General features: G+C 41.0%; 3 protein-coding genes across 4 annotated transcripts; 1 reads left to right on the plus strand and 2 right to left on the minus strand.

Moving 5' to 3' along the window:
- The first annotated feature begins 233 nt into the window (after positions 1–233).
- On the plus strand, positions 234–8,140 carry LOC133956952 (cadherin-like protein 26). Its single transcript, XM_062392327.1, has 19 exons — positions 234–297; positions 778–837; positions 928–1,023; positions 1,133–1,285; positions 1,389–1,527; positions 1,910–2,079; positions 2,186–2,314; positions 2,409–2,594; positions 2,712–2,983; positions 3,150–3,292; positions 3,403–3,633; positions 3,720–3,941; positions 4,079–4,203; positions 4,327–4,401; positions 4,874–4,939; positions 5,126–5,197; positions 5,534–5,572; positions 5,662–5,745; positions 6,055–8,140. The coding sequence occupies exons 1-19, from the start codon at positions 271–273 to the stop codon at positions 6,271–6,273; spliced, it is 2,508 nt and encodes an 835-aa protein (XP_062248311.1). The 5' UTR covers positions 234–270; the 3' UTR covers positions 6,274–8,140.
- A 6,154-nt stretch (positions 8,141–14,294) lies between these two features.
- Positions 14,295–17,246, minus strand: mtg2 (mitochondrial ribosome-associated GTPase 2). The gene is made up of 6 exons (XM_062392335.1): positions 16,826–17,246; positions 15,729–15,876; positions 15,458–15,573; positions 15,137–15,355; positions 14,916–15,054; positions 14,295–14,792 (listed from the first exon to the last, which is right to left on the minus strand). Exons 1-6 carry the CDS (start codon positions 17,012–17,014, stop codon positions 14,398–14,400), a joined length of 1,206 nt encoding a protein of 401 aa, XP_062248319.1. The 5' UTR covers positions 17,015–17,246; the 3' UTR covers positions 14,295–14,397.
- Positions 17,247–17,850: 604 nt separating this feature from the next.
- On the minus strand, positions 17,851–25,414 carry LOC133956961 (calcium-responsive transactivator-like). 2 transcript variants are annotated; one of them, XM_062392338.1, is made up of 10 exons: positions 25,302–25,414; positions 24,418–24,494; positions 24,241–24,325; positions 23,825–23,942; positions 23,231–23,437; positions 22,332–22,496; positions 20,612–20,704; positions 20,347–20,466; positions 20,127–20,254; positions 17,851–19,718 (listed from the first exon to the last, which is right to left on the minus strand). In XM_062392338.1, exons 1-10 carry the CDS (start codon positions 25,368–25,370, stop codon positions 19,692–19,694), a joined length of 1,089 nt encoding a protein of 362 aa, XP_062248322.1. In that variant the 5' UTR covers positions 25,371–25,414; the 3' UTR covers positions 17,851–19,691. The 2 variants fall into 2 exon arrangements, with proteins under 2 accessions (XP_062248322.1, XP_062248323.1); XM_062392339.1 differs by lacking the exon at positions 23,231–23,437.
- Positions 25,415–25,923: the final 509 nt, after the last annotated feature.

Consider the following 25,923-nt stretch of genomic DNA (forward strand, 5'->3'; position numbering starts at 1 on the left):
CTGCGTTCACTGCAGTAACTTTATCGTATTCACAAAAACACAAATAAAGTCGAATTTGGAGGTGATAGGAAATGTTCATGACGCTCATCTCCACTGGGTCTAAGTGTAGGTAGAGAAAAAAACACAAGGTATCACGTTGCACAGCTTAATGCATGAACAACGATAGCCTACCCACTGCCTGCAGGTATTGTGGGCTGTCGCACTCTAACTCGAGCTGTATTGAATCTTTTGGAGCACTCCCACAGAGCACATTGGACAGAGTGGATCACAATGAGGACTTTTTCCCTGCTTCTGCTGGTAAGTTTTTATGAAAAAATTGTAAACTTAGAAATGATAGCACATGCACTGAGTGTCTAGTTGTTGAAAGTCGAAGTGTTATTTTTAAGTTTAAGCTCATGACAAAAAATATAGTTGCATGGATTATACTATGAAATGCAAGTTGTGGACATGGTGATAGTATGAGTGTAGCTTTTCTTTTTTTTACATTTATTGATATTATTTTACAGTTATTGATTCAACATCTTCGATGACTTTACCTTCAACTTGAATGGTGAACTCAATTTACAGGACTTCTTCTTCTTTCGCTTTGGTTCCCATCACAGTCTAAAGTCATACAGATTCTATGAAGTGGAAACCATAATTGTTGCCCATATGTGCATGTGAACGTGGTTCTGCACGTTGTGGACATATCTACATAGATGTTAACTGAATAACAAAAAAACGTGACAGACCAAAGGAGTTATATTGGATCACTTTGCACATTTTTTGTCATTGTAGATTGCATTAGCAGCCCTGGCAGAGTCTGGCCATAGGAAGCACACAAGGCTTGCTAAGCGGGTAATTATTTTCGTTGGAATTGTAAACTTCGACTAAAATGGTTTGATGTTAGCAAAAATGATAACAGCTATGAACTTCACTAATCCACAGGAGCTTTTGCTGCGTTCCAAAAGAAGGTGGGTTTTGTCTACGATTGAACTAACAGAGGAAGTACCTGTCTATGGGGAACAAACACTAATTTCAAAGGTGAAGACTTTTTTTTGTAAATGAAATTACCAAACAGTGTGGCAGCTACTTCTTGTCCGATTCCAACATGCAAACAATATCAACTAAGTTTTGTGTGTTTGGACTCTAGATGTTTAATGACAAGAAAACACACGATGGGCATGACTCACAGTTCCATCTCAGTGGAAAGGGTGTGGATGAAGGCTTTTTTAAAATCGATACAAAAGACGGCAGGGTGTTTCTCTTAAAAAAAATTGACAGAGAGGAAACCCCCCATTTCGAGGTGAGTTTCATACTGGTATACCAGTTCCTCTGACAGTAGATACACTTTCATTACATTTTTTGTATCCACTCGAAATCATCTTTCATGTTTCTTTTTCTCACAGATGAAGTTTGAAATCTTGACGGACGGCGTTGCAATAGACGAACCATTAACTATAATTGTAGATGTAGAGGACATCAATGACAATGCACCTATTTTTAAGAATCTTCCCCTGATTTTCAATGTAAAGGAGAACACAAAGGGTGAGTATGCAGTTGTGCATGACTCAAGGAGTATGCATGTTTTCTTCTTGCAGTCACTCATATCACACATAAAACTAGAAGGGTGCTAATAGAGCGTAAACCTCTGCCAAGGCTAACACCCTATCTCACCCGGTAAAAGAAAAACAAAATCCTTAATCCATTTGTCCAGATCCACTTCAAAAATGTATGGGTTCTTCCTAGGGTTGTGCTCCCACCCCTCTCGAGTTACCCTGTTGATATGGCAATAAAAAGAATAATTGTTTCTGATCAGTAATCATATCTGGTCTTTATCTTTTAGCCTGTCTCGCACCCATGCTGGGTTCTTGTTCATCTTGTTCCTCACTTCCTTCTTTTGGTCTTCCTTTTCCTCAATGTCCTCAAGGGATCTTGCCAGTGGTGCTGGACGTTTTTGACAAGGATCAGGAGGACACGCCTAACTCTAAAGTCACCATCCGTATGCTTAATCAGGAACCGGCAGAACCCAAGATTGAGTTGAAACAGCTCAGTAACACAAGGGCCCAGCTCACATTTAAAGGATGTTTTGACTACGATGTGAGGCTCTGTGACCTACTTTGGGCAGCTGGATATTAACAGGCTTACACATTCATACAGATTTTTCAATATGATGTTTGTAAAATATCATACACATCTGTTACAGAAAATCAAGACATATAAAGTTACGGTTGAAGCAAAAGATCATGGGAAAGGATTTTTATCCTCCACGGCTGTTGTTACTCTCAATGTTGTTGACACAAACACCCATCTACCAAAGTTCAAGAACAAAAAGGCAAGGATTATCATCATCCTAATTATTATTATTATCAAAGTTTATCTTTGGGCTGACGTATGATGTTAAAGATACATCTGTCCTGTCTGTCCAGTTCTATGGTGAGGTGTTTGAATCACAGCTCAAAAAGAATGTCTTGAGAGTCGAAGTAGAAGACAAAGACACTCGGAACACTCCTGGATGGCGGGCCAAATATTTCCTCGTTGACAAAAAAGAAGAAGAATTTTTCCAAATTGAAACTGACCCCAAAACAAATGAAGGCATTCTGCACTTCATTAAGGTAATTCAGCTCATCTCAATCCATAAGAAACCTTGTCTATTCCCAGTGGACCAAGTTAAGAATGTTTCATGAATATACGTTGCAACAGTATTGATCTAAACCTGCATTTCTTTCCAGGAAAAGCATTATGAGAGGACAATTAATATAACCTTGGAGATCGGAGTAGAGAACGAAGAACCCCTTTTTGTTTGTGCAGACAAATCAACCGGCACAATCACACTTCCACCTATAGATAAAATCAACGTCACAATAAAAATGTTTGAAGTCAATGACGCACCGCAGTTTGAGAAAGAGCAAGTTGATGTGTACCTAAAGGAAGAGGAGGAGCCGGGGAAGTGTTGGTTCCCTCCAAAGATTACTGATGCTGACTCTGACCTAGAGAACATCAGGTTGGTGCCAAATAAGTTTTTATTTGCTAAATTTTTTTCCACAATTTGAATCAAGGACAATCTCTCTTTGGAGGTTTTCTTTCACTTTTGCGTCGGCCAATTGTCAGTACTGTCATCCACCTAATATGTTCTGCTCCACTCTCAAATATATCCTCTCTGCGATCAGGTTTGTGCTGTCAGAAGATCCAGCAGGTTGGCTGACCATTGACCCGATTACAGGAAAAGTCACATCGGTGAAGAAAATGGACAGAGAATCACCCTTTGTTGAGAAGGGCATTTACAAAGCAGTCATCTGCGCCATTGATGACGGTATGAAGGAGCTCTACTTTGTATTGTGATCAAACACAAGCTGTAGAATAGGGTTCATTGGTAGACTATATTCGTAAGGTGATAGTTTTTTCTTTGCCCTGGTTACCAAGGTGAACCTCCAGCCAACAGTACATGCCCGCTCCTGTTCCATCTGGGGGATGTCAATGACAACAAGCCAAAGCTGGCAAGCAAAAGTGTCATTATGTGTGGAAACAAGGGAAACAAGGCCATGGTGCCTGTCATAGACCCAGATGATCCTCCATACAGTGGGCCCTTTGCCTTTTCTCTGGGCGGTGATGATGAAAATCTGAAGACGCAATGGAAACTAGACCCTGATGTCGGTTAGTATGTAGCTTTACACCCACGTCAATAAAATTAATTGTTCCAACCAAAAATATACTATTTAACTTTCTTGACTCCTCTCCAGGTACGGAAGGCGGCCTTGTTAGCCTGACGCCACTTGCTTATGGCAACTACTCTGTGCCACTGGAGATTAAGGACCAACAGGGAATGGGCGCACAAGAGACCGTCAATGTGATAGTGTGCGACTGTGGAGAAGCAGATGTTTGCCCAGCCAGAGGGCCGCTATCAACCAGCCTCGGGGCCGCTGGTGTTGGATCGATTATTCTGGGATTACTCATATTTTTATGTGAGCATAGGGCAGTCAATGGATACATTAACGAAACCACAAACTTCCTGCTCAATAAACCAACAGTGACTAAGGGGCCTGGTAGTTCCTTGAAAACACAACATGTTCTTAAATGTTATTTTGATGTGTGTCTGCAGTGCTGCTACTCGTCTTTATATGTAAGTGTGGACAAGGGGCGATGAAACACATCACCCTCCCGTACGATGAGGGCAGCCAGACCCTTATGAAGTACAACGAAGAAGGAGGCGGCGCTGCAAGCACAGTGAGTTGGTTGTGTGCTGTATTCAACTTAGTGGGAGTAAGGCAGTGACATTATGTGTTATATTTCTACCCAGTTTGAGGGGGTCTGCACTGTTATTTAATGTGTTTTCTCCCTATCTGCCAGGCTATGCCCACTATGCCCTGGCTATCTTCAAATGGTGAAACTGTGACAGACAGCCTGAAACTGGCCAACGGGCAGGTATGCCTGATACCGCCACACTCACCTCTCGTTCCACTTTCTTGTTGTTGACCTTTTGACAGACAGGTCTTATGTGTTAACGTGTGTTAAATTTTGGGGTTGGTCCAAAATCAGGTGTCCAAAAAACCTAAGTAGGCAAACCACAAGGAAAAAAGATTAGAAAACACAAGCCTTAACCCTGAAGGTAAATTTCTGAAAGCTCTAATCCAGTTGCTTTTCTTTGTTTATGTAACTGAATCTATGGGATTAACGCAGATGTGTGATTTACTATGGAGGTTCAATGGTATGCAGTTGACATATGTATCTCTGTAATTACAGGGTTTGTGTGGATTGTGTGACAAGTAGCTCACAGGATGAAGTTTACCAGTATAGCCAGATACCAGACATGTTAAGTAACCTGGAGAATCTGCAGGGAGGGACTTCTTACTCATTTTAAAGGGGTCTGCTTAACCCATTTTCTCTGCTCAAATAGATAAACAGAGTGGATCATGTCATAATCCACAATGTGGGTAAACACAACACTGCAGGGTCCATCATGGTGAGTAATAAATAGTTTTCTGGGTTTGAGAGTCTATAAAACAAAGACTTGTGACCTGTGGATTTACAGGTCACAACTTGTTGAAATGGGGATTTCTGATAAAACGTCTGTAGTTGTAAAAGGCGTTGTTCTTGTCCTACTACGCTCCTCCACCCTCGAGTTAACCTCAATGTGTGTCACTGACAGAGTCATTCTAACATGAGTGCAATGGAAATGCATCAGTGGGAAACTCGCAGATTTCTTGGAGGGCAGAGCATGGTGAGTGCACACTTGGCCTTTATTTATTATATATATTATATATATATATATATATATATACTTCTGTTTATGCACAAACTTGTTTCACCGTTTCAATAGAGTAAAATGAATCACTTGATTGGGAAACGAATCAACTTTGATGGTCTCCACTGGTCGTATTGGTGTTTGAGCACAGAACCAGGAAACTCATTGCTTAAAATATGTTTTGGATTTTGTAACGGTGCTCGATCCAGAGGCAAAGTCCTTAAAACATTTACAGAAAGAAAGCTACAAAAAGATTGTGAAGGCAGAAGTTAGAAGAATGAATATGCTTTGTACTTGTTTTCGTCCTTTTAGAACTTATCAAGGAATACAAGCAGGAATAACAGCTACCGGGTAAGTGGTGCTCTCTAATGATGGAACTTCATTTCATAAGTAGGCAAAAATGTCTCTCACTTGTTAACAAGGCTTTTAAAAAAACCAAGGTACCCATGAAGGGAGGCTCCACCAAGTACATGCAGTCTTTCAGCATGCGGTCAAATATAATCCTTCCTGATCTCATCGAAAGGGTAAGATCACACAGAGCTGAACGCCAGGCATCCTCTCTTAATGCTTTCATAAGGCACTTGTCTTAACTGAGTATCAAATTCAACAAGCTGTACAGGTTGCAGAGCACTGTCTGATGGACGGGACACAACAATGATTTAGTGAATGAGAATAAATTCAATAACAAGCATATGCAAGACATGGATGAGAACGAAATCCCTACTGCCTTTGCCTTAAGCAATGTAAGAAAGAGCCACACTGATTGGCTTTGTACATTCATTCAGCTCTTTTTGACAACTGACCTAGAAAATCTTTCTTTCTCAATTCCAAAGAAACTTCGCTTGGTTGATGGAGACATTATCGACCACCCGATGCAACAGCCTTTTGAATATGCCAACGAGGGACAGGACAGCGAATGCCAGTCACTGGATAAGCTGTCCCTCAGCAACCTGGGAGATGATACAGAGTTTCTGAATGATTTAGGGCCAAAGTTCATGACCTTGGGCAACATCTGTCACCAAACAGCTCCAGACAACACCACACAGATTTGAGGGTCAAAGCTGGAATATGAGTTTTACATCAAGTAAGGCACTCGTCTTTACCCTGCACGCCAGCATGGCGGTGTGTTTGTGTGTGTGTGTGTACAGACCGCCAACAACGAAGGGGCGGATTTTCATCAAACTTAGAAATATACTACTTGGGAGAGTATCTCCAGGTGATTCGTTTTAGGAGCAGATCAGTCAAAGGTCACGGCCAAGGTCGACAAAAATATGCCGCACAAGACCACGTTTGCTAACCTAACTAATATTATGTTGATCAGAAAATGATGCCCCATTCTATGATGTCATGAAGAAGTCCGAAAATTACATCATGCGTAGTTCATTGTAGTTGTACTTAATTATTTCGAGCTATCCCTGCATCCTTTAGGACTATGGACATGACCGGAGGATTGTATCGATGAATTTATAATCATATGGTAGGAATAACGTCATAATGAAGACACTATGAAGTCAGAAAATAACGTGATATAGTGTAGTAACACATTCATTTTTGAAAAACATTAACATAACAATCAGGAATCAAACGAATCTACATCCTAGTTTATATCAACCAATCATTCCTCATCATATTGTATCAATGACGTAGAAAAGTCAGCAGTTTAATGTGGTGTATACGGTGCATGTTCAGGGTAAGCATCGCCCCTTTCAGGGTTTTCCATGCCTTGTTTGTGACTATGATTAAGATCCGGTTGGATATTAATATATTTACTGCAAAGTTTAGATTTTGTACTTTTACATTACACACTTAAACATCTTACCTGCAGTTTGGGCACCTCGAAGCACCTATAAGAAAATACACGTTAGAATAAGCCTCTCCTTTAACAGTAATGCACTGTTTCTGCAGTCCTAAAATAGGTCTTCCTCGTACTGTACCATCTTGGTTTTGTGCCCAAACTTTTGCAAATGCCACACTTAGTTTCAATTCTAATTATCTTAAAGCTTATATTTTCTGTCTTTGTGGTTTAAAATGTGGCATTTGCACCAGGGCCCTTTAACCTTTGTAACTGTAATTTTTACAGATTTATCGTTAAATGATATGAAACAAGGATTATGTGGCACAGGCTTTACTTTGCTTGGTTGAAGTTTAATTGAATGCACTGAAATAATTGTCATGCTCTCGTGATTTTGAATCAGTGTATTTTGACAGTTACTGGGTGTGTTGGCTTTTATTTTTTGGGGTACTATCCTGCAATCCACTAGTCCACCGCCTCTAGTGGCAGAAACTTGGACTATGGGCAGAGAAGGTCTCTGGTTCGTCTCTGGTTCGACTCCACGGAGAAACATCAAAAAGACGAACCTGGATTGATCTGTCCAAAAATCGAAGAGGATTCTCCCTACCCTGTCTAGTTCCCCTGAGCAAGGCACCTTACTCCCCCAACATCTGCTCCCCGTGAGCCGTAGATGGCTGCTCACTGCTCTGTGTGTCCTGCACCAGATGGGTTAAAAGCAGAGGTTAAATTTCCCTTACTGCATGAGTGTGCCTGTGCATGTCTGTGCATGTGTTTGGGAGTGTTGCAACTTATCTGTGAAAACCTGTGTTTCTATCTCTGATATAATGTTAACTGTGGATACTGGGAATATTTATGGTGCATGCAATGTTTTATTTCTGGAATGATTTATTTCCAAGAGCACCATTTTATAAGAGTTTCTTGTTTGTGACGGACCAGCAGAGATTTGACTGGTTGAAAAAATTGCTGGTCTACAGTGGTACTATGACCAGAACTGTTGTTGTGGTGTCAAATTAACACTGTAAATATCATGTGAAAAAACAAAGTCATTGATTTTCTTAGTTTCTTTCGTGCATTATTTCTAATGAACTGTAATATTTGTAAATAAATCTGCCATTACTAAAATAAATGGTGGTAACAATCTCTTTTAGGTCTGTGTGTTCCTATGTTTTATTTTACCTGGATAGAAACCTATATATTTGTCTAAGTCTTCATCCATTACTTATATATAAATGTAAGGAAGTACCATAAATATATAATGCTTTAAACAGCACACTAATCGTCAAACAATAAGACGGTGACATGAATAGCATGAGAATAAGAAGTTGTTAAAGGCCAGCATAATATCGCTGTCATTATCTTGTCAAAAAGGTATGTCTTTGAAACAAACGTCAACAGCAGTCTTCGTGGAAATCGTGTCTTGTGACCATGTTATACAACCAAGTGCCTGTGTTGCTTAAGTCTGGCCTGTATAGGTTTATTTGACTAACATACAGTAGGCTGTGATATTCTGGCTTTGTGTTGCTGAAGCAGCAGAAGTTGTGTTTTGTTTAATATAGCTAATGAACGCACCAGTTGAAGTTAAGGTGTGACACGAAGAGCGATATGCAAATCTGAACTTGCACGGCTGCCATGCATCGTTGAATATACAGGAAACACACACGGGCTATTGTATATTTTAGTTACGTCAGGTCAGGTCAGGAACTTGCTGTCTCACGGGAGGAAATTCTGTGAAGGTGTCATAAGTACAGGTATTTCATCATACAGCAGGACAGGGCAAATTAGATGTAACGACACAGAACTGACAGATACGTACAGTGCTGTGAAAAAGTATTTGCCCCCTTCCTGGTTTATAATTTTTTTGCATTTTTTTCACATTTAAATGTTCCAGATCATCAAACTAATTTTAATATAAGACAAGGATAACCCAAGTAAATACAAAATGCCATTTTTAAATGATGATTTCATGTATTAAGGGAAAAACCTATCGAAACCTACCTGGCCTTATGTGAAAAAGTAATTGCCCCCCCTTGTTAAATCATGAATGAACTTTGATAAACCACATGTTTGGGAAAGCTGAGTTCAATTTCACTAGCCACTGCCGGGCCTTATTACTGCCAGACCTGTTGAATCAAGAAATCACTTATATAGAACCTGTCTGACAAAGTGAAGTAGGCTAAAAGATCTTAAAAAGCAACACATCATGCCGCGATCTAAAGAAATTTAAAAACAGATGAGAAACAAAGTAATTGACATGTATCGGTCTGGAAAGGGTTACAAAGCCATTTCTAAGGCTTTGGGACTTCAGCGAACCACGGTGAGAGCCATTATCCACAAATGGAGAAGACTTGGAACAGTGGTGAACCTTCCCAGGAGTGGCAGGCTTACCAAAATTACTCCAAGAGCGCATCGACAACTCAGCCAGGAGGCCATAAAAGACCCCAGAACAACAACTTAAGAACTGCAGGCCCCACTGGCAGGTGTGCGTAAAACTAACACATCTTTTCAGTAGAACAATATCATACCAACAGGTAAAACATGGTGGTGGTAGTGTGATGGTGTGGGGCTGCTTTGCAGCTTCAGGACCTGGAAGACTTGGCATTATTGATGGAACCATGAATTCTGCTCTGTACCAGAAAATCCTGAAGGAGAATGTCCGGCCATCAGTTCGTGACCACAAGGTCAAGCGCACTTGGGTTATGCAGCAGGACAATGATCCGAAACACACCAGCAATTCCACCTCTGAAGGGCTCAAAAGGTTTTGGAGTGGCCTAGTCAAAGTCCGGACTTAAAGGACTCATCGTATGCCCATTTTACGACAAGTTGATTTGGTTTCTTGGGGTCTTAATGAAATGTCTGTAACATACTTTTGTCAAAATACCACAAGGTTCATTTAAAACAGCACCTTTTTACCCTGTCAAAAACAGCCCTCCTCAGATTGACCTGTTTTGAGTGCCCCGCCCCCCTCTCACCCCCCCACCCCCACCCCTCACGCACAAGGGGGGACACCCTGGTAACGATGGAGCAGAGAGGATCAAAAACCACTACTTTGGGATGGTAGACATGCCAGTTATTAGGTTTAGGGGGCAATTACTTTTTCACAAAGGACCACATAGGTTTGGATAGATTTTTTCCCATAATAAATGAAAACATCATTTAAAACTGCATTTTGTTTTTACTGGGGTTATCTCTGTCTAATGTTTACGTTTGTTTGATGATCTGAATCATTATAGTGTAAACAAATATGAAACCAAATACAAATCAGGAAGGGGGCAAATACTTTTTCACAGCTCTGTACTTGTAAGTCAAACTGGCAGCTCGACCTGTTTGCTTAATGACACGACATATGAAGAAACTGGCTGTTGCTCAAGTACTCCGACCACGCATTCCTTTTCTCCTGAGATTTTATCAGAGCTGCCCTTTTTCACTGGAAATCTAAATGGCTGATTCATCGACCGAAACACAAGCCCTGTGAACACAACACGATCTGTAACATCAGCATGGAAAAGGAAAATACGCATTATCCTCGTGAGAGGTAGCATCATTAGATAAAATGTGAAAATAGAGAAAATTTGATTTTGAATGAAAGTTATTTTTGATTAAAAATTCAGGAAGTAAAAATAACTTATTTGCTATTTGAAATATTTGCTCATCACTCCCATCATATGGGGGAGTGATTAAGTTGGAGCCTAGACGCCAAACACTAAATCTGTTGTAATGCTGCAATAAATGTTCGAATGTGAGTTGTCTGACTGAACTTACAAACAGTAAACACAGATGTTGGTTTTGTCCGTCCATCCACATTCCACAGCTTAGTCACAGCAAGGCCAAACTGTTGATCTTCCGAATCTCTCCCTTCCACAGAAGCTTATCTTCAACTGGAAAATATGCAGGTGTTGTGTGTCACCGAGTAGATGAAGCACTTCCATGGAAGTGTTTTGATTATGGATGCCCTGTGATAATTCCAGTCAGTCACAGCCAGCTTGTCGAGCCTGTTTTAGTTTGCGTGTGGGCGTGCGGTCCTGTTCCAATACCTTTGTCGGGACCTTTTTAAACAACGATCCCACAGAATGAAGACATTTTTGCCGGTCCGCACTTTTTCAAAGGGCTGATTGAGGGTTCAACCTTGGTTTTAGGGTTAGAATTAGGTTTAGGTTAGGGCAAGGGCTAAGCATTTAGGTGTGATGGTTAAGGTTAGGGTAAGCGGCTAGGGAATGCATCATGTCACTGATGTGATGTAAGTGTCCTTAAAACTTTTGCATATGTGTATTGTTTCTATAGAGGATGAGGTTTACCTGAGTTATGTCTGATGTACAGATTGAATATGAAATAAATGTGCAGATTCACTATAAAGGTGCACAGATCGCAAGTCAGGTTAACATTTTCTATGAAGCCAAGTCTTATTCAACTTTGACACTTGTCTGCCAATATGCCTGAGGTCATACTAATTAATAATTACTGTAACATTAGTCATCACCTCCTCTGCACAAAATGACTATATCTTAAGGTTTTCTCCTCCCGGTGGTTATGAAAAACATAACCACTGCCATGAGTCACTTCATCTGATGTTGCTCAGTGTTACTCGGGATATTTGAGTTTCTCAAAATATCTGCATCATTTATCTAAGAAATTATAGAAGTGACTACATTGCTGATGCTTTTTGAACGGAAGATTATGAATTCCTCCTGAACAAATTTCATGGTTATTCTAAAAGTGTAGGTCTAAAGAAATCAGTCAATATGAACTGAAAAATATATAAAACTTAAGTGTGATTTAGTTTCATTTTCTCTACAATGGAGGCAGTGTGAAAAAAAATATATTTATCTTCTGTGAAATGGCTGACTCTTTAACTGATTGCACTCTCGGCATGAGGGTGTGTTTACTTGGGGGACCTGATGGCCTCTCTCCATGAGGTCTACACAGCAGGACCATAGAAACAATAGAACACCACAACATGCATGAAGTGGCACATCAAACTAGGAAGCATTCGATTCTGATGACACACAGCGATAAAAGAACTAAGCTTGTAAAAGATCAGATTCTTGGCCTAACAGGGCCATTAGTGCGAGTTCAGTCCGGAGAGGTGGCATCATGAACCCATAGCTCTATGAACGGCTGCTGCGACTGGATCACCATGGAAGCCTGTGGAAAAACCTCAGCAATTAACGGATTGACGCAACTGAAAACAGAGTTTAATAATTGTAACCTAGAAATAAGCGACACGGTGGTTATATTCAGCTGTTCCACGTGTTATGCAACAGCTGTAATTTTGAAGGTTCAACTAGAGAGATCCCAACTGGAAAGTTCCTCTCCTGAAGGAGTTGGTGGGAGAAGTGAGGACCTACTCCAGTAAGCTGTTTCTCCGTGGAACCCCCATCTGCTGAGCCGCATCCAGAAAAACAGCTTCTTCATGTCGGGTCAATACGGGCACGTGAAAGATGTGCTCCTCATCATTAACTGTGTGTGTGTTTACGTGAAGCAAAGATGTCAGCGTGTGTGAGTCAAAAATGAAAGAACAGACGTTTCTCTGCTGACTCCTTATCTGCGAATCTCACGATAGGACGATGTCGTGCAGTCATGATCAGATTTGATATATTTAAATGTTTTCTTCCATATCTGTCAGTTAAACTAGCTTTAGGTATAACTGTTGAGCTGAGTGACAGTCACATACTTGGCCGTGAAGAAAACCTTATTCCAGTGAGAGAGTAACACCAGGTCATAGAACTCCAGGCCCATTATCTCTGTCAACCATAAACCGGTTTTCTCAGTTACCTCAGCATTCTGAATCTATAAATCATGATGAGCGCAAATCAGTCTGAACTAAATTTCACCTGCAGATAAATCATGTTTAACAGAAGCCAATTTTCTACTGAAGCTGACTGGTGGAGAAAGTTGATCAACAATTGTTAGCCAAGCCCCACATATTTTTTGATGGAGACTAAACCTGGGCTGAAAGCTGGTAATCTTGTTTTCATGTATTATATATTTATATATTTAAGCAGCAATTTGACCCAAAAATAATTTTGATTCCTTACTTTACACTTCACCTGCCCCCTGCTGGCAACAATTCCAACATGTAAGTACTGTAAACTGTCAACATATTAAAAAACAAGTTTTATGTTGAAGGAAATCTGTTGATAACTCATGACATGATTTGTATGCGTTACACACTGCTCACTCTGCCATGTGATACTTTTTTAAGCTGACGAGGCAGACGAAGACAGCCCCAGGGGGATTGTGGTCCGTTTCTCACCCTCCTTATTCATTCCTGTCACATGCTGATCTGTAGAAAGAGGGAGGAAGCAGACCTCATGATCATAAACCACACCACAGACAAGTTTAGCAAAATTATGACCACGATGCCAACGCAAATAGCTCCCTGTTGGCTGACATGTTGGGTTTTAAGTGTAAACAAAGCACCCGATCTACAAACAGAAAATGCGTGAGACAGCCAAATAAGACACAATAGGCTCCATTAGAAGTTCCAGGGAAGGAGGCTGACGTTTATTCTGTTAAAACGAAACCACAGGAGTGGCACGTTTCCATAGAAGCTTTTACCTCTTCAGTATCACAGTGCAACAGCTCATGCCATTCATTCTTCGACCTTCCTTTTCATTAACCATCCCTTCCAACTAAGGCTTAAGAGTAAAAGCTTCCATTATATCTCCCCTAGCAGCTGTTTAATACTATTTTTAGCTTGATGCAGTTAAATTATTTATCCTCCCATTTATCCCAGTGCAGGATCAAAGGCTGGTACAGCATCTTTGTCAGTAGTGGTTTTCTTGTGAACGAAGAACATAAACAACAATCAACCTTGGAACCAAGTTAAGAGATGATCGCCTTATTTTATTCAAGCCCTGACCACACCAGGCCTCTGGGAGACAATTTGCAAGCTCGACAGTGTTTTTCCGTTCTGCTTATTCACCGGTTTTCTTGATTTTATTTATTTACCTCTATTTCTCCATTAAGCTCGATTTGCTTTTGGAGCTGAATAAGCAGTGATTAAATATGACACATCACAATAAGTTTTTTAACCACAACTGGTTCAATTGTAAATGTTATGTGATACATGCCCTCTGCTGGTTCATTTGGGAACTGGAAACACAGTATTTTCCGTGTCCTCAGTTTTGATGTCCAGGATTTGTCTAAAAATAATACTGTATATTTGTATTATTTGTCAGATGTGACAGGTAGTTGTTAATCCTAACACTACATTTAAACATTGTCAGGATATTCGTGTTTTCAGCCTATATTGGAAGTCATCAAGAAAAAACAAACATAAAATTGTCTTGTTCATATATTTATTAAGCAAATAAATACATTCTTCATCTTCCAGTGTGTATATACATTACAGAGATATCATTAAAGCAAAAGGAAATCGTTTTTTCTACCACTTAGTGGGTTTCCCTTCCCCACCACCTTGTCCTTGGAGGTAGCCATCATACAGCTCCCTGAGGTGGAGGATGAGCTCCTCTGTGTTCTGTCCAGTGAGAGCCGACACGGGAATGACCCGCTCCATGACAAGGCTCCTCAGAGTCTCAAGCTTCTCCCGGGCCTCGGGCAGGTCCACTTTGTTGGCTATGATGGCCTGAGGCCTCTGGGACAGACCAGGCTCATACTGGTCCAGCTCATAGCGTAAATGTTGGAGCTGAGTCCAGGGCTCCGGAGCGGACAGATCCAGGACGAAGAGGAGGAAACGACAGCGCTCTATGTGACGAAGGAAAGAGATGCCAAGGCCTCGATTTAGATGGGCTCCTCGGATGATGCCTGGGATATCAGCAACTACACAGAGCAAGAGTAAGAGTAGAACACGTTATAATGTTGTGCTGGAAAAGAGCTAGTTTAAACTTTATTTTTATTTTGAAAGAATAATAAACAATACATGAAATAATTAAAAACATCTACCTGCAACTTGCTCATGATCCCTGTAACTGACAATTCCTACATGTGGGCTGAGTGTTGTAAATGGGTAAGCAGCCACAGCAGGCCTGGCATTGGATATGGCTCTCAACAACGAGGATTTCCCAGCATTGGGAAAACCCACCTGATGGGATATTAATTAAAACAGATCAAAAACAAGTTTGTGGTGTTGAAAAGCGATATGTCAATGTTGTATAAGTTCTCACCAGTCCTGCGTGTGCCATGGTGCGTAGCTCCAGCTGGAGGACCCTCTCCTCTCCTGGCGCACCTGAGGTTGCCGTCATGGGGGCTCGGTTCTCATTGGACAGAAAGAATCGATTCCCTTTTCCTCCGGCCCCTCCAAATACAGCCAGATACTCTAGCCCGTGTTCAGAGAGGTCCACTACCGTTTTTCCCTCCTCCTTCACCACAGTGCCTAACGGCACCTTTACAAATAAAAGAATCACAAAGGCAAGGTGAGGGTGACGAAACACGATAAATTAATTTATAAAGAAAAAAGGGATTTATGATCAAAAGCATGGACTCACAGGAATGTAGGTTGGGCTGCCGTTCCGACCATAACAGTTCTTGCTTCCACCCGATTGCCCATCCTCTCCCTTATACAACGGAAATACTTGTGCCAAGGATTTGACAAACCGATTCGCTGAAAGCACGCAAATGAAGAATAAGGAATATGGAAGCATGTTGAGATATAATGCCGAATGGAGGGAGCTCTATCAGGGGCTGTGTATTTGTTTTTTAGTGTAGTAAGTGAAGGAATGGAAAGTGTTGCGGATACGTCATTCAATAACAGCTTACCCTTGATAATGATGCTTCCTCCATCACCTCCATTCCCTCCATCTGGTCCACCCCACTCTTTTCGGGGCTCACTGTGAAAGCAGCAGGCCCCTTTACCCCCTGACCCAGCCATCAGCTTCACACGGCGATGGTCCACAAAGTGACGGGTCTACGGGACCAATTAACAGAACAGTAACACAGCTGAGTGACCCACACTTCAGCAGGTCACCATGAACACAACACTATAGGCTGGAAGAGAATGTTCAGATTCTACATCTGGTGGACTGGCTGTGGATAACACTTGTAACTTTGTGTAAGTGTAGAAGTGTTTTAATCCTTTTTAAGATGTTCTGGGTTTTTGAGATAAATGTATCTGTTTAAGATTTGGTTAAGTATTTTATTAAAATCATTATATATATCACACGATGAAGATTACATAGTGCTGTTTCATAAAGCCTCAGTTAACCAAGAGTTGAATTTAATCAGACTTAGATTAGTGCTGGCCAATATAAAAAAAATGATGACAATCAATGTCACATTATCATTTCTTCTTAGTTTAAAGATGTTTGTGATTAGGGTTAGAAAAAAACTTTGCATAACCAGCACGTTGATATATAATCAGACTTTTGTTGTATTACAATTAATTCAAATTGTATCTAAAAATTAATACGGTTCCATTACCCAGCAGCTCTACGTCAATACATTGAAATTAAAATAAAACATTTCCAGAATATCTCTATTTTATTTAAAATATCACAGGAGGAAGGTGATGTTTTTTTACTGAGCAAAGAATCCAACGACATGACATTATTCTTACTTTATTATCAATATCAAGGCAGTTGATATTAATATATTTTTCATATTAAATCTGATGTTAGCAATAATCTAATGTGAGTTTCTAGTTATTTATTTTATATAAACAAATGAAATTGTTCCAAATAAATAATCAAAACATTACATACATACATTTAATGCATATCATTAAATAAAATAACTTAAATAAAGTGTTGCCTTGTTGTATGAATAAACAAGAGCCTCAGGGTCCAGGACGTTTTGACGAAAGTGTTCAGCTGAAGATCCTGAAACATGGCGGAAAGGTAAACAACACATTTACTCACCAGCTTCTTCTCCGTCATCTCTCCCCTGCTCTGCTGTCCTCGGGCTTTAGCGCACATGGCGCAGGAGGAGCTGACATGTCTGACCAGCTCCAGTCCCTGTCCCCTGAACTCTGGTCCCAACGCGAGTCCCGATATGATGTCCGTGGGAAGACACCTTGGGATTCGAACCCTCCACAACGCCGCCAACATGATTTCTGAGAAGCTAGTTAGTTAGCTTAGTTAGCTTGGTCAGTTAGCTTACATCTGTTCAGCCGTGTCTCCATTACCATCTTTAAACAGTAAGAGAAATAGGAAAACACCCGCATGCGTCACGTTGATATTTCACGTTGCACATTAATGTCTCTGGAAAAGTGAAGGAAAGTCAAATAACTCAAATCTTCCTCATGCTCAAGGGTCACGTAGAACTCTACGGAGACTGTGAAGGGACAATTCGGATATCTGTATAGGCCTCTTTCGCCCCCTCTGTGCTGGAAGGGAAGCGACATGTGCACCAAAAGCAAAAATGGGTGATGTTTTTCTGGCCATTAAAATTTGACAACAAAGTTAACAGTGTAATCTTCAGTTCTCTGGAAGAATACATATTTTAAACTGTGTTTCAAGAAGGTCGTTGGTCAGATTAAGTTTAAAATAAAGTACAAAGTACAAAGATATGTAATTCCCAAGGTGCAGGGATGACGTTGGGATTTCACAATGTTTCTTTATTTGGTCATTTAATATTTATTGTCTTATATATTTATTAGTTAATTTATTAATATTAACCTGCATATCATATTTTCACTACCCTTTGTCCTGAAGACATTCTGATAATTTCCATTGCTAGAAAACTTTGTACTGATATCTATCATTTTAGCTTGCCTAGAGGGGCAAATGTAAAAAATGTTTTTTAGTTTTTTTCCCAATTGTTTGTATAATCACTTTTTATTTACATGTTAATAAAATCTGATATTTGGATGCAGCCTTTCAGCACTTTTATAAAATCTGCAAGATTGATTTATATATACACAAAAATACACAAAATGCAAACGTATAAGAGGTGAATGTCAGTTTATTTGTTCTATAACAAACAGTAACAAAAGACAGCAGAATCTCTCTATCTCTCTTTCTCTCTCTATCTCTCTCTCTCGCTCTCTCGCTCTCTCTCTCTCAGGCACGCACAGTGATTACACACGACAGAGAACTGGAAAATAATTGTCATATTGTACATGGCAAATGAAACACTGACACAGATTCATTGTAGGTCAGAGAAGCCTGTGATTGTCGCTGTCGAGTGGTACATTGTTATTCAGCTGTTTGACAGCCAGGTGTCTCTCCTTCTCGATTAACCCTGCAAAATGACTGCATTTGTTGTGCTCAATCCCCACTGAGGTACAAAGAGTTTCTACAGGATATACTGCAAAGCTGAACCCCCACACAAATAATCCTTTATATCCATATTACCGATTTAACTGGAGGAAACTGAGACATTTTCTTTAAATCAATAAATCGACATCATCATATATACCCACACAATATGATAGTTGGACAGACAGACAGATGATAAAATAAATGTGTAAAATAAGGCAAGTGTGCTTGTACACCATCTAAAAATAGTTTTCCAATTGTTAGCATTACTAATACATTAATACAATGCAGATGATTGATAAAGTTTTCACTGACAAAAAAAACAGAAGGGCTGAGTTTTGATGTTATGTTCAGAAGACAGATAAATACATAAAATACACATTTCTGAAATAGGATGCATCAAAAACATATTCCATAACATTGAAAAAAACATAGACGCTGCCATGATTATAAGTCAAGAAATTACAACAGTAAAGTGAAAGTTTATAAGAGCCGACCTCAACATGACTGACTGAGTGTATTTCACTTTTTAAAGCAGAGGTGTAGGAAACGTGACTGTTCCTGTGATACTTTGGCTTTTTGAGGATCATTTGTTTAAAAAAAATATGTGAACATGCTCTACAATACTACAGCACTACAGTGTAGCACTACAATACGAAATATCAAATAATTCTCATACTGTCACTGCAAATTAAAGTGCAAGACAAAGTAGCAATAATTTTTATGAAAAATCCTTAGTGAATGGTAATATAACACCTCTGAACTCTGCGCATCTGTGCAGGGCAATGCCACTCCACATATAAGAGTCTATAAAAATACAACCACAGTGTCTGATCATCATGGACAATGATAAACACACTTGAGTATTGATCAGTCAACTATCAACCATGTAGACATATGAAGAGTGAAAACACGTAATGTTTGACAACACACAGCAACACGTCACAGATTGACTAACACGGACAAACCAGCCCGATCAAGTCAGGTTAAAGGACCAAACGTTTTCACCTTTACAGAATTAATTTCCATTAGTGTGAGATATAAGAGTGAGTCTACGGGGCTCAAGGCAAAATCTGGACTGAGTCTATTAAATTTATATTAAGGAGCGTTTCCCTCAAGGCCAATTTGCTTTTTATAGCAACAGTCTCACAGACCACAGACTCGCGTCTCTGTGCACCAAAAAAGAACAAAAAGGAAGAACGGCTTCTAAAATGAAATCAAAGCGGGGGATAAGTTAAAGATGAGCGGACAGAGACAAAGTGAAAGGCAAAGACAAAGAGAGAAGATAAGGACATCTTAGGTTTATCGAATGACGTTACTGCTCTATAAGGAAGGTCAACATTAACCTTGTTTCTATACGCTACCTGATGAAAAGCAAAAAGAAGCATTATTTTTTTCCCCTCTGCATGAATGAAAATCAATGTCATGTTGAAAGGATAATAAAAGAGATGCAGCCAGGTCTTCTAATCCACAGCTGAGCTCAGTGCGTCTCATTCTCTTCCAACGCGAAAACAATGTTGTGTGTTTATTGCTGATAATTCCCATACTGACCCTGCAACGCAAGATGATTCACACTGAGAGAATGGATTGGATCTCACACATTTTGCCCCCCTCTTGTTTGTTATCACATAATACATCCTATATTTCCTTCATGCATCCGCTTTCTTAACGTTTTATGGAAAATCATATGTGGGAACGGGACGCAAGGTTTTAGATCATTGGATATTATCATCAAATTTTGATCTTAGTAAAAAAGTAAGATCAAGAAAGTTTTTATTCCTTAAATAGTTGCATTAGCAATTATTTTGACATGGGAAATCTGATTATGGCATTAAGCACCTAGCAATTATGTTTTCTAACTTAAGTAGTTGAAAGTTGACAGATTTATCATATAGAATGAGTCTTTTGAACTGTATCGAATATATTTTTGACAAATGTTTAAAAGGCATTAGTCATGTACCTGTTCATAAGTGTAGGGCCTCTGTGTCTGTGCACCAGGGCCTCCCTGGGACGAGCGGTAGGAACCATACTGTTGGCTTTGACCCTGTTGATACTGTGAATACTGGGAGGATCCCCCCTGGCCAGGCCCTGCGGAGGAGCGGGTACATTGAAGATACTTGCTCATTGTGTTTATGTTGGTTTGAATGCACAAAATACTGTAATATCACGATTGTTCTAACCGTATCCCTGTGGCTGTCCTGTGTAGCCTTGTTGAGACGAGTACTGCTGTTGGCTGAAGGTCTGCTGCTGGCCAGAGCTCTGCTGATACTGGGCTTGCTGTTGGCTGTACTGAGAGTTTCCTGGAGGTGCACATGCATAAGCATCTGTCAGCTATTACATCCGTGAGATAGTCCTTTACCAAAGTTTTGGGTTGGAAATCCCTCAGACACACGGAGGCATGAAGGTTCAGAAAAATGACACCTGATAAAGACAAAGAGCTGTTACCTCCTTCGTAGTAGTGCTGTGAGGATTCATCGAATGACCTGTCGTAGCCTTGCTCGCCGTATGAAGACTGCTGATATGAGAACTCTCCGTGAGCTGCAGAGAACAGGATTCAACATATGCAACTACTCCTCTGCAAACTCACACACATAGGAGAAATTATTATCAACAGTGTGAAGCTGAAAAATGCACCCGTGTAACAACAAAGTTACAACCACAGATATTCACTTTCACAAAGCACAAAGAAACACCCTGAAGGAAATATATGCGTTCTCTCCTGAACACGACTGCTACAGAACTGACTGAAATCTGAAAGCTCGGCACACCAAAGGGGACAGTATGGACACAGAAGCTTCTGCACTGGTGTAAATAAGGCTCAGGCCTGTGGGGTTGCAGTAAAAAGGAAATGGCCTGACCCATTATGGGGATTTGTGTGTTTGAGAGCTGTGTATAAAGTTTATGGATGTGCATGATTACCATCAGGGTAATACTGCTGGTTAATTGGCTCGCTGGAGCTCTGAGTGTGTCCGGATAATAATTCCATGGGAAGATTGTACAAGAAGTTAATTTGGAGGAGAAAATGAGGATTGCAGAAAGCCAGTGATCCAGGAGAATCTGTTCTCTGCTGGATGGTGGTGTGCAGAAAGTGCAGATTCCACTCCTTCCCTTTCCAATCTTATCTAAAATACTCAGGAAACCAGCGGAACAAAAGAAAACTCTCTGGAAGATGCAGCAAAACCACAAAGGACCCAATATAGTACAAATACAGAAATGAACTACAGGACGAATACAACAAAAAAAATAAATACTTTCATAACAACAAATCTGACATGTCCCAATATAACCGAGGAGCCACAGTTGAAACATACGCCCTAGCGACAGACCCACAACCAATCAGGGATGAGGCTGACCGAGTCAGCCGGGTTAACTATGGACGAAACAATTCTGAAACGCGGTTCTATTTGGAAACACATCACCCGGTGATGCAGGGATAACGGTGCACCAGGTGGAATGAGGACTTACAACCATTCTTTTTATACATCAGATCTACAATGTGCCTCTTCTTCAAAAGAAACAACCGGGCAGGGAGCAGCTATTATTAGGCGTACACTGACAGAGCACACATTATGTGACTTACAGAGACGGGAACTTAATGGGATCTGAGTGATACATCCCCAGTCTGCCTCTTAAAGCGACAGGAATGCAACTGTGATGGATTCATTAGTACACTTTTAATACGGCTCTCACTTTATGGTGGCTAATTAATACCATGATGCAGTGAAACGACTTATCAGGGGACAGAAAACAGCCGTTCCAATGACCACTGGATGGTCCAAGTGCTCCCACAGACACTCACGTCCATCCATCGATGTATGCCACCATTCAAACACACCGCAAACAAACCAAGCCCACTGTTTAAAGGAGACGTATTGTGCTTTTTCAGATGCTCTTTAGTGTGTTACGAAGGTTTTTGTGTCGTGTTAAAGTTGTGCAAAGTGGGAGCTCCTCTTCTCCCCAGAAAACACTGAGACGTGTCGTCAGCAGTCTGCCCGATACTTCCAGGGAATCCTAATGACATGTAATATTTGTATGATGCACACCTAGCTTTTTTTCTGAGAATTAGAGGATGTAAACATTTTCAAGAAAGATCCCAAATCAAAAATGTGAACCTGAATGTGAGCATCACACGTCTCCTTTAACCAGAGTAGCATGGATCACCTACCTTGCTGTGAAGAGCGGTAGGATCCAATGGGCCTCTGAGTCATCAAACTGTTTCCTTGACTGCCCTGACCCATCATGCCCATGGCCTGCTGTCCCTGATAGTGTTGGCCCCCAGCCTGAGCTGAGGAGTAGTGCGGAGTGGCAGATTGCTGCTGCATCATGGAGACTAAAGGAAGGAGGTGGGATTGTGGAGAGATCTCATACGTTAATACGCACAGAGGAACCCTGTGCACGTCTCAGTATTCAAGCGCATACACAACATTCAGGGAACTGTGCAAAATTAAACAGACAAATAAACAAATGGAGGACCATGCCAATAAGGGCACAGGGATAAAGCCAAAATGGGTCCAGAGCATTCAGTGGCCTCTTTCAAGAAAAATCTCTTATTTGGAAAAGATGCTGCTCTGAAGAGTAAATGCAAACAAAGCCAGTGAAGTCAGTCCATAAACAGAGGTGCAGTTAGTACACACAGACATCCAGGGAGAGGAGGGCTGCATCTCAGGGTCAAGGGTCAGAGATCAGAAGACGTCAAGCCTGGAGCAGAAGGGAGGAGGGAGGAGGATGCACACCTCCCTGATAAACTGAATGTGTCTGGTTGTTTTGATGGTTAAACTGCGTCGACAGGTCGGGATTTAAAGATCGATGAATGAATGTAGGCAAATGCATTTAAGCAAGATTGAGAGGTAGTTTATCATGGATACATGGACGAGATAGTTCAGAAATCATCCAACTAGCTATGGTTTCAACCTTTAACATTATTGTCAACCTTCCCTTCCTCTATTATCATATTCCCAATTCTTGCATCATACCAAAATAAATAAGCAATCAGGCTTCTTGTATCTTAACAGTGTTCCTTTCCATAGAAAATCTGATTACTGGGCTCTTCTTCCCCTGGCTCACCTTGGTTGGACTGCATGTTGAGGTTGTTGCTGAAGGAGGAGGAAGAGGAGGATGAGGAAGAGCCATAAGCAGGGCTCTGAATCATGCTGCCCTGGGAGGAGGGTGCAGAATGGCTGTAGCCGGAGGCCGAGGAAGAGGCCGAGCCACCGTAACTGCTGGCTGGCAGGCTGAGGGATGTCTGCTGCTGCATGGGGGCATGGCTGGAGCCTGACGACACACATGCACAGTCAGAGCAGCCAGCACTCGTTCTCATGTGCTGCCACATGAGTCATGGCCCCACATTCAGTTCATCTCTTACGGGACGTTATGCAAGGATAGATTCATGAGATGAGTGTTAATGATGTCTTTAGAGATGGAAGAGAAGAAATAAAGGCTGCAAAAGCTCCTGCGAACAAACTACTGGATTATCAGATGATTGTGAGAACATAGATACGCTGACAATAAAGACGAGATGCAACAGCATGACAGACCGGGCAGGCTATTGGATCTGCAGACCAACATGCGGCAATGTGAGGATCAGACCAGCTCTCGGGACAGAGGACGGACAACAACAGTGAGCTGTGTTATGTGCACACACAAAGTCTGAACTCTAACCATTGCTCATCTGACTCTGCATCATCGATGTGGCGGCCAGTCCCGGTGCCATGGTGTCGTTGAGGTTGCTGGGAGCGGGTCCCCCACTCTGACCCATTGGCATACTGGAAGTGGGAGGCTAAAAGGTTGAGACGCACGTTTCATAACTTTATTGGCAGTCACAACAAGACATGTGGTTGTAAAGATTTGTTTTACACAGTATGTTTATATATGCTGTTCTCCATTCATTTTCCTTTACTCTTTCCTGTTTTGACTCAGTGTGCTATGGTGTTCACATTTAGAATAAAAGAGGACAAACTACATGGAAAACAGAATGTGAGTAATTTGTTCCAGAACTAACTTCCTTTAATGTCATGGAACCGATTCATTTTAGCATTAAGGGAGAATATGAGGGAAATGTTCTGATGAGGACTCACCGCAGGTAGAAGTGACTGCATGTTCTGATTTGAATCTGCTATTGTTGCCAAGTAAACCAGGTTTCTGTGCAGGACCTGCTGATACCTGTCGGAACAAACCAGCTTTAGTTCATCACGTTTGCCATAATGTGACATTTACAAAGGTTTGGTCAGTAAGGGAGAAAAGGGGAGACTTACTGTGTGCATTCAGCCGTCTTCCCTTTGCTTTGGTAATCCATTATACATTGTATTAAATAATGATTTTCATCCAGCATCTTTGGGAGACAATAAAACTTCATTGGTATCTGAAGCCAGAGTGCAGTGGTCCATTATTCACAATCATACGTCCTATTCAGACATGAGAGTGATCATGTCCTGGATTCACCAGAACTTCACCCAGCCTGGAATATTTTTCTGGGTCAGTTTCATTTCTTTCTATTTTTGGTTCCATAATGGAGTCAAATCAAATAGCAGCCTCTGTCTTTATTTAGGACACCGCTTGAAATCTGCTTTCATGGATCAGTATAGAGGCTTTTTTACCAGGACGTTTCAGTCAAGGGTAAAAGCAGCAGGAGATGATCGTGCGGTTGCTGCTCAGTTTCTCTCCACCCTACACGACCCTGCCTTTACACACACTCCGATTTTCCTCCAATAGAGCGAGTGTCCAAAATATTGAGCAAATAAGACGCTGTGTGCTGGTGCAACCTGTAATAATCCACACAATCCAGCAAATGTGCTGTGATTTAAAATGTGCAAACAATAATTTGAAACAGATCAATTTCACATTACAAGAAAACACTAATTTGTTGAGGTAACAAACGCCAAGAAATTGCAGCATCACAGGAAACCCTCATGAGCGCTGTGCGTAAAAAGCGGTCGCCTGCTCCCTGGCACCGTCACGGCTTTGTTTGGTTTCGCACCTTCACTCGACTGTAACGCTACAAATACCAGTTGCCATTTCTTCTGATGTTCACCACTTTCACTGCACTGGCGACGGATTGTCACTCCCCTCCCATCATCCATCCATCCCTACACACGGACGGACAGGAGCGTCCAATCCGTGCGTATGGATTGTGGTTTACCTTTTGGATCGTCTGCTGCGTCACCTCCCCTTTACTCCTGGGGCGCGCCGAGGAAAACGCCACCGACATTTTGTCATATGTGAAATAAAAGCGCTTCTTTTACTCGAATGTTTATTATATTGAGCGCTGCCCTGTATTTGGTTGGGTAGTTTCTCTATTACTGGGAAATGGGGGTATTGACAAAGCCAGACTTTTATTATCAGGTAAGGGAAATTGGGAATAAAATGAAATGTCTCTGAATCCAATTTAATAATTAACTTAGCTGATTGTGTTTTTCATGGTGTGCGTGCAAATGATTGTTTATATTTAACTGCTACTTGATAGAGTGAGATCCCTCTCCCTCCGTTTGTGGTATGGTCCAGACAGTGAGTACTAGCCTACCAGCTTCCTGCACTGGGGACGAGGTTTCCTTTGATTCATTACAGCCAATCAGTCCACATTGTGCGTAAACGCGTGGCTGCAAAAGTTTGTTTTTTTTTTAAAACCAGACAAAAAAAAAAAAACATTATAACGACTGACACATTACTTGTATGTGAAAGAACCTCAGCTTAGTTTTCATATGGACAGCGGCAACAATAAAAATCCATAATTAAACTACATTTGCTTTATGTCAAGTGGAAAA

The sequence above is a fragment of the Platichthys flesus genome, chromosome 7, assembly GCF_949316205.1.
Source record: "Platichthys flesus chromosome 7, fPlaFle2.1, whole genome shotgun sequence".
Taxonomy (NCBI): Eukaryota; Metazoa; Chordata; class Actinopteri; order Pleuronectiformes; family Pleuronectidae; genus Platichthys; species Platichthys flesus.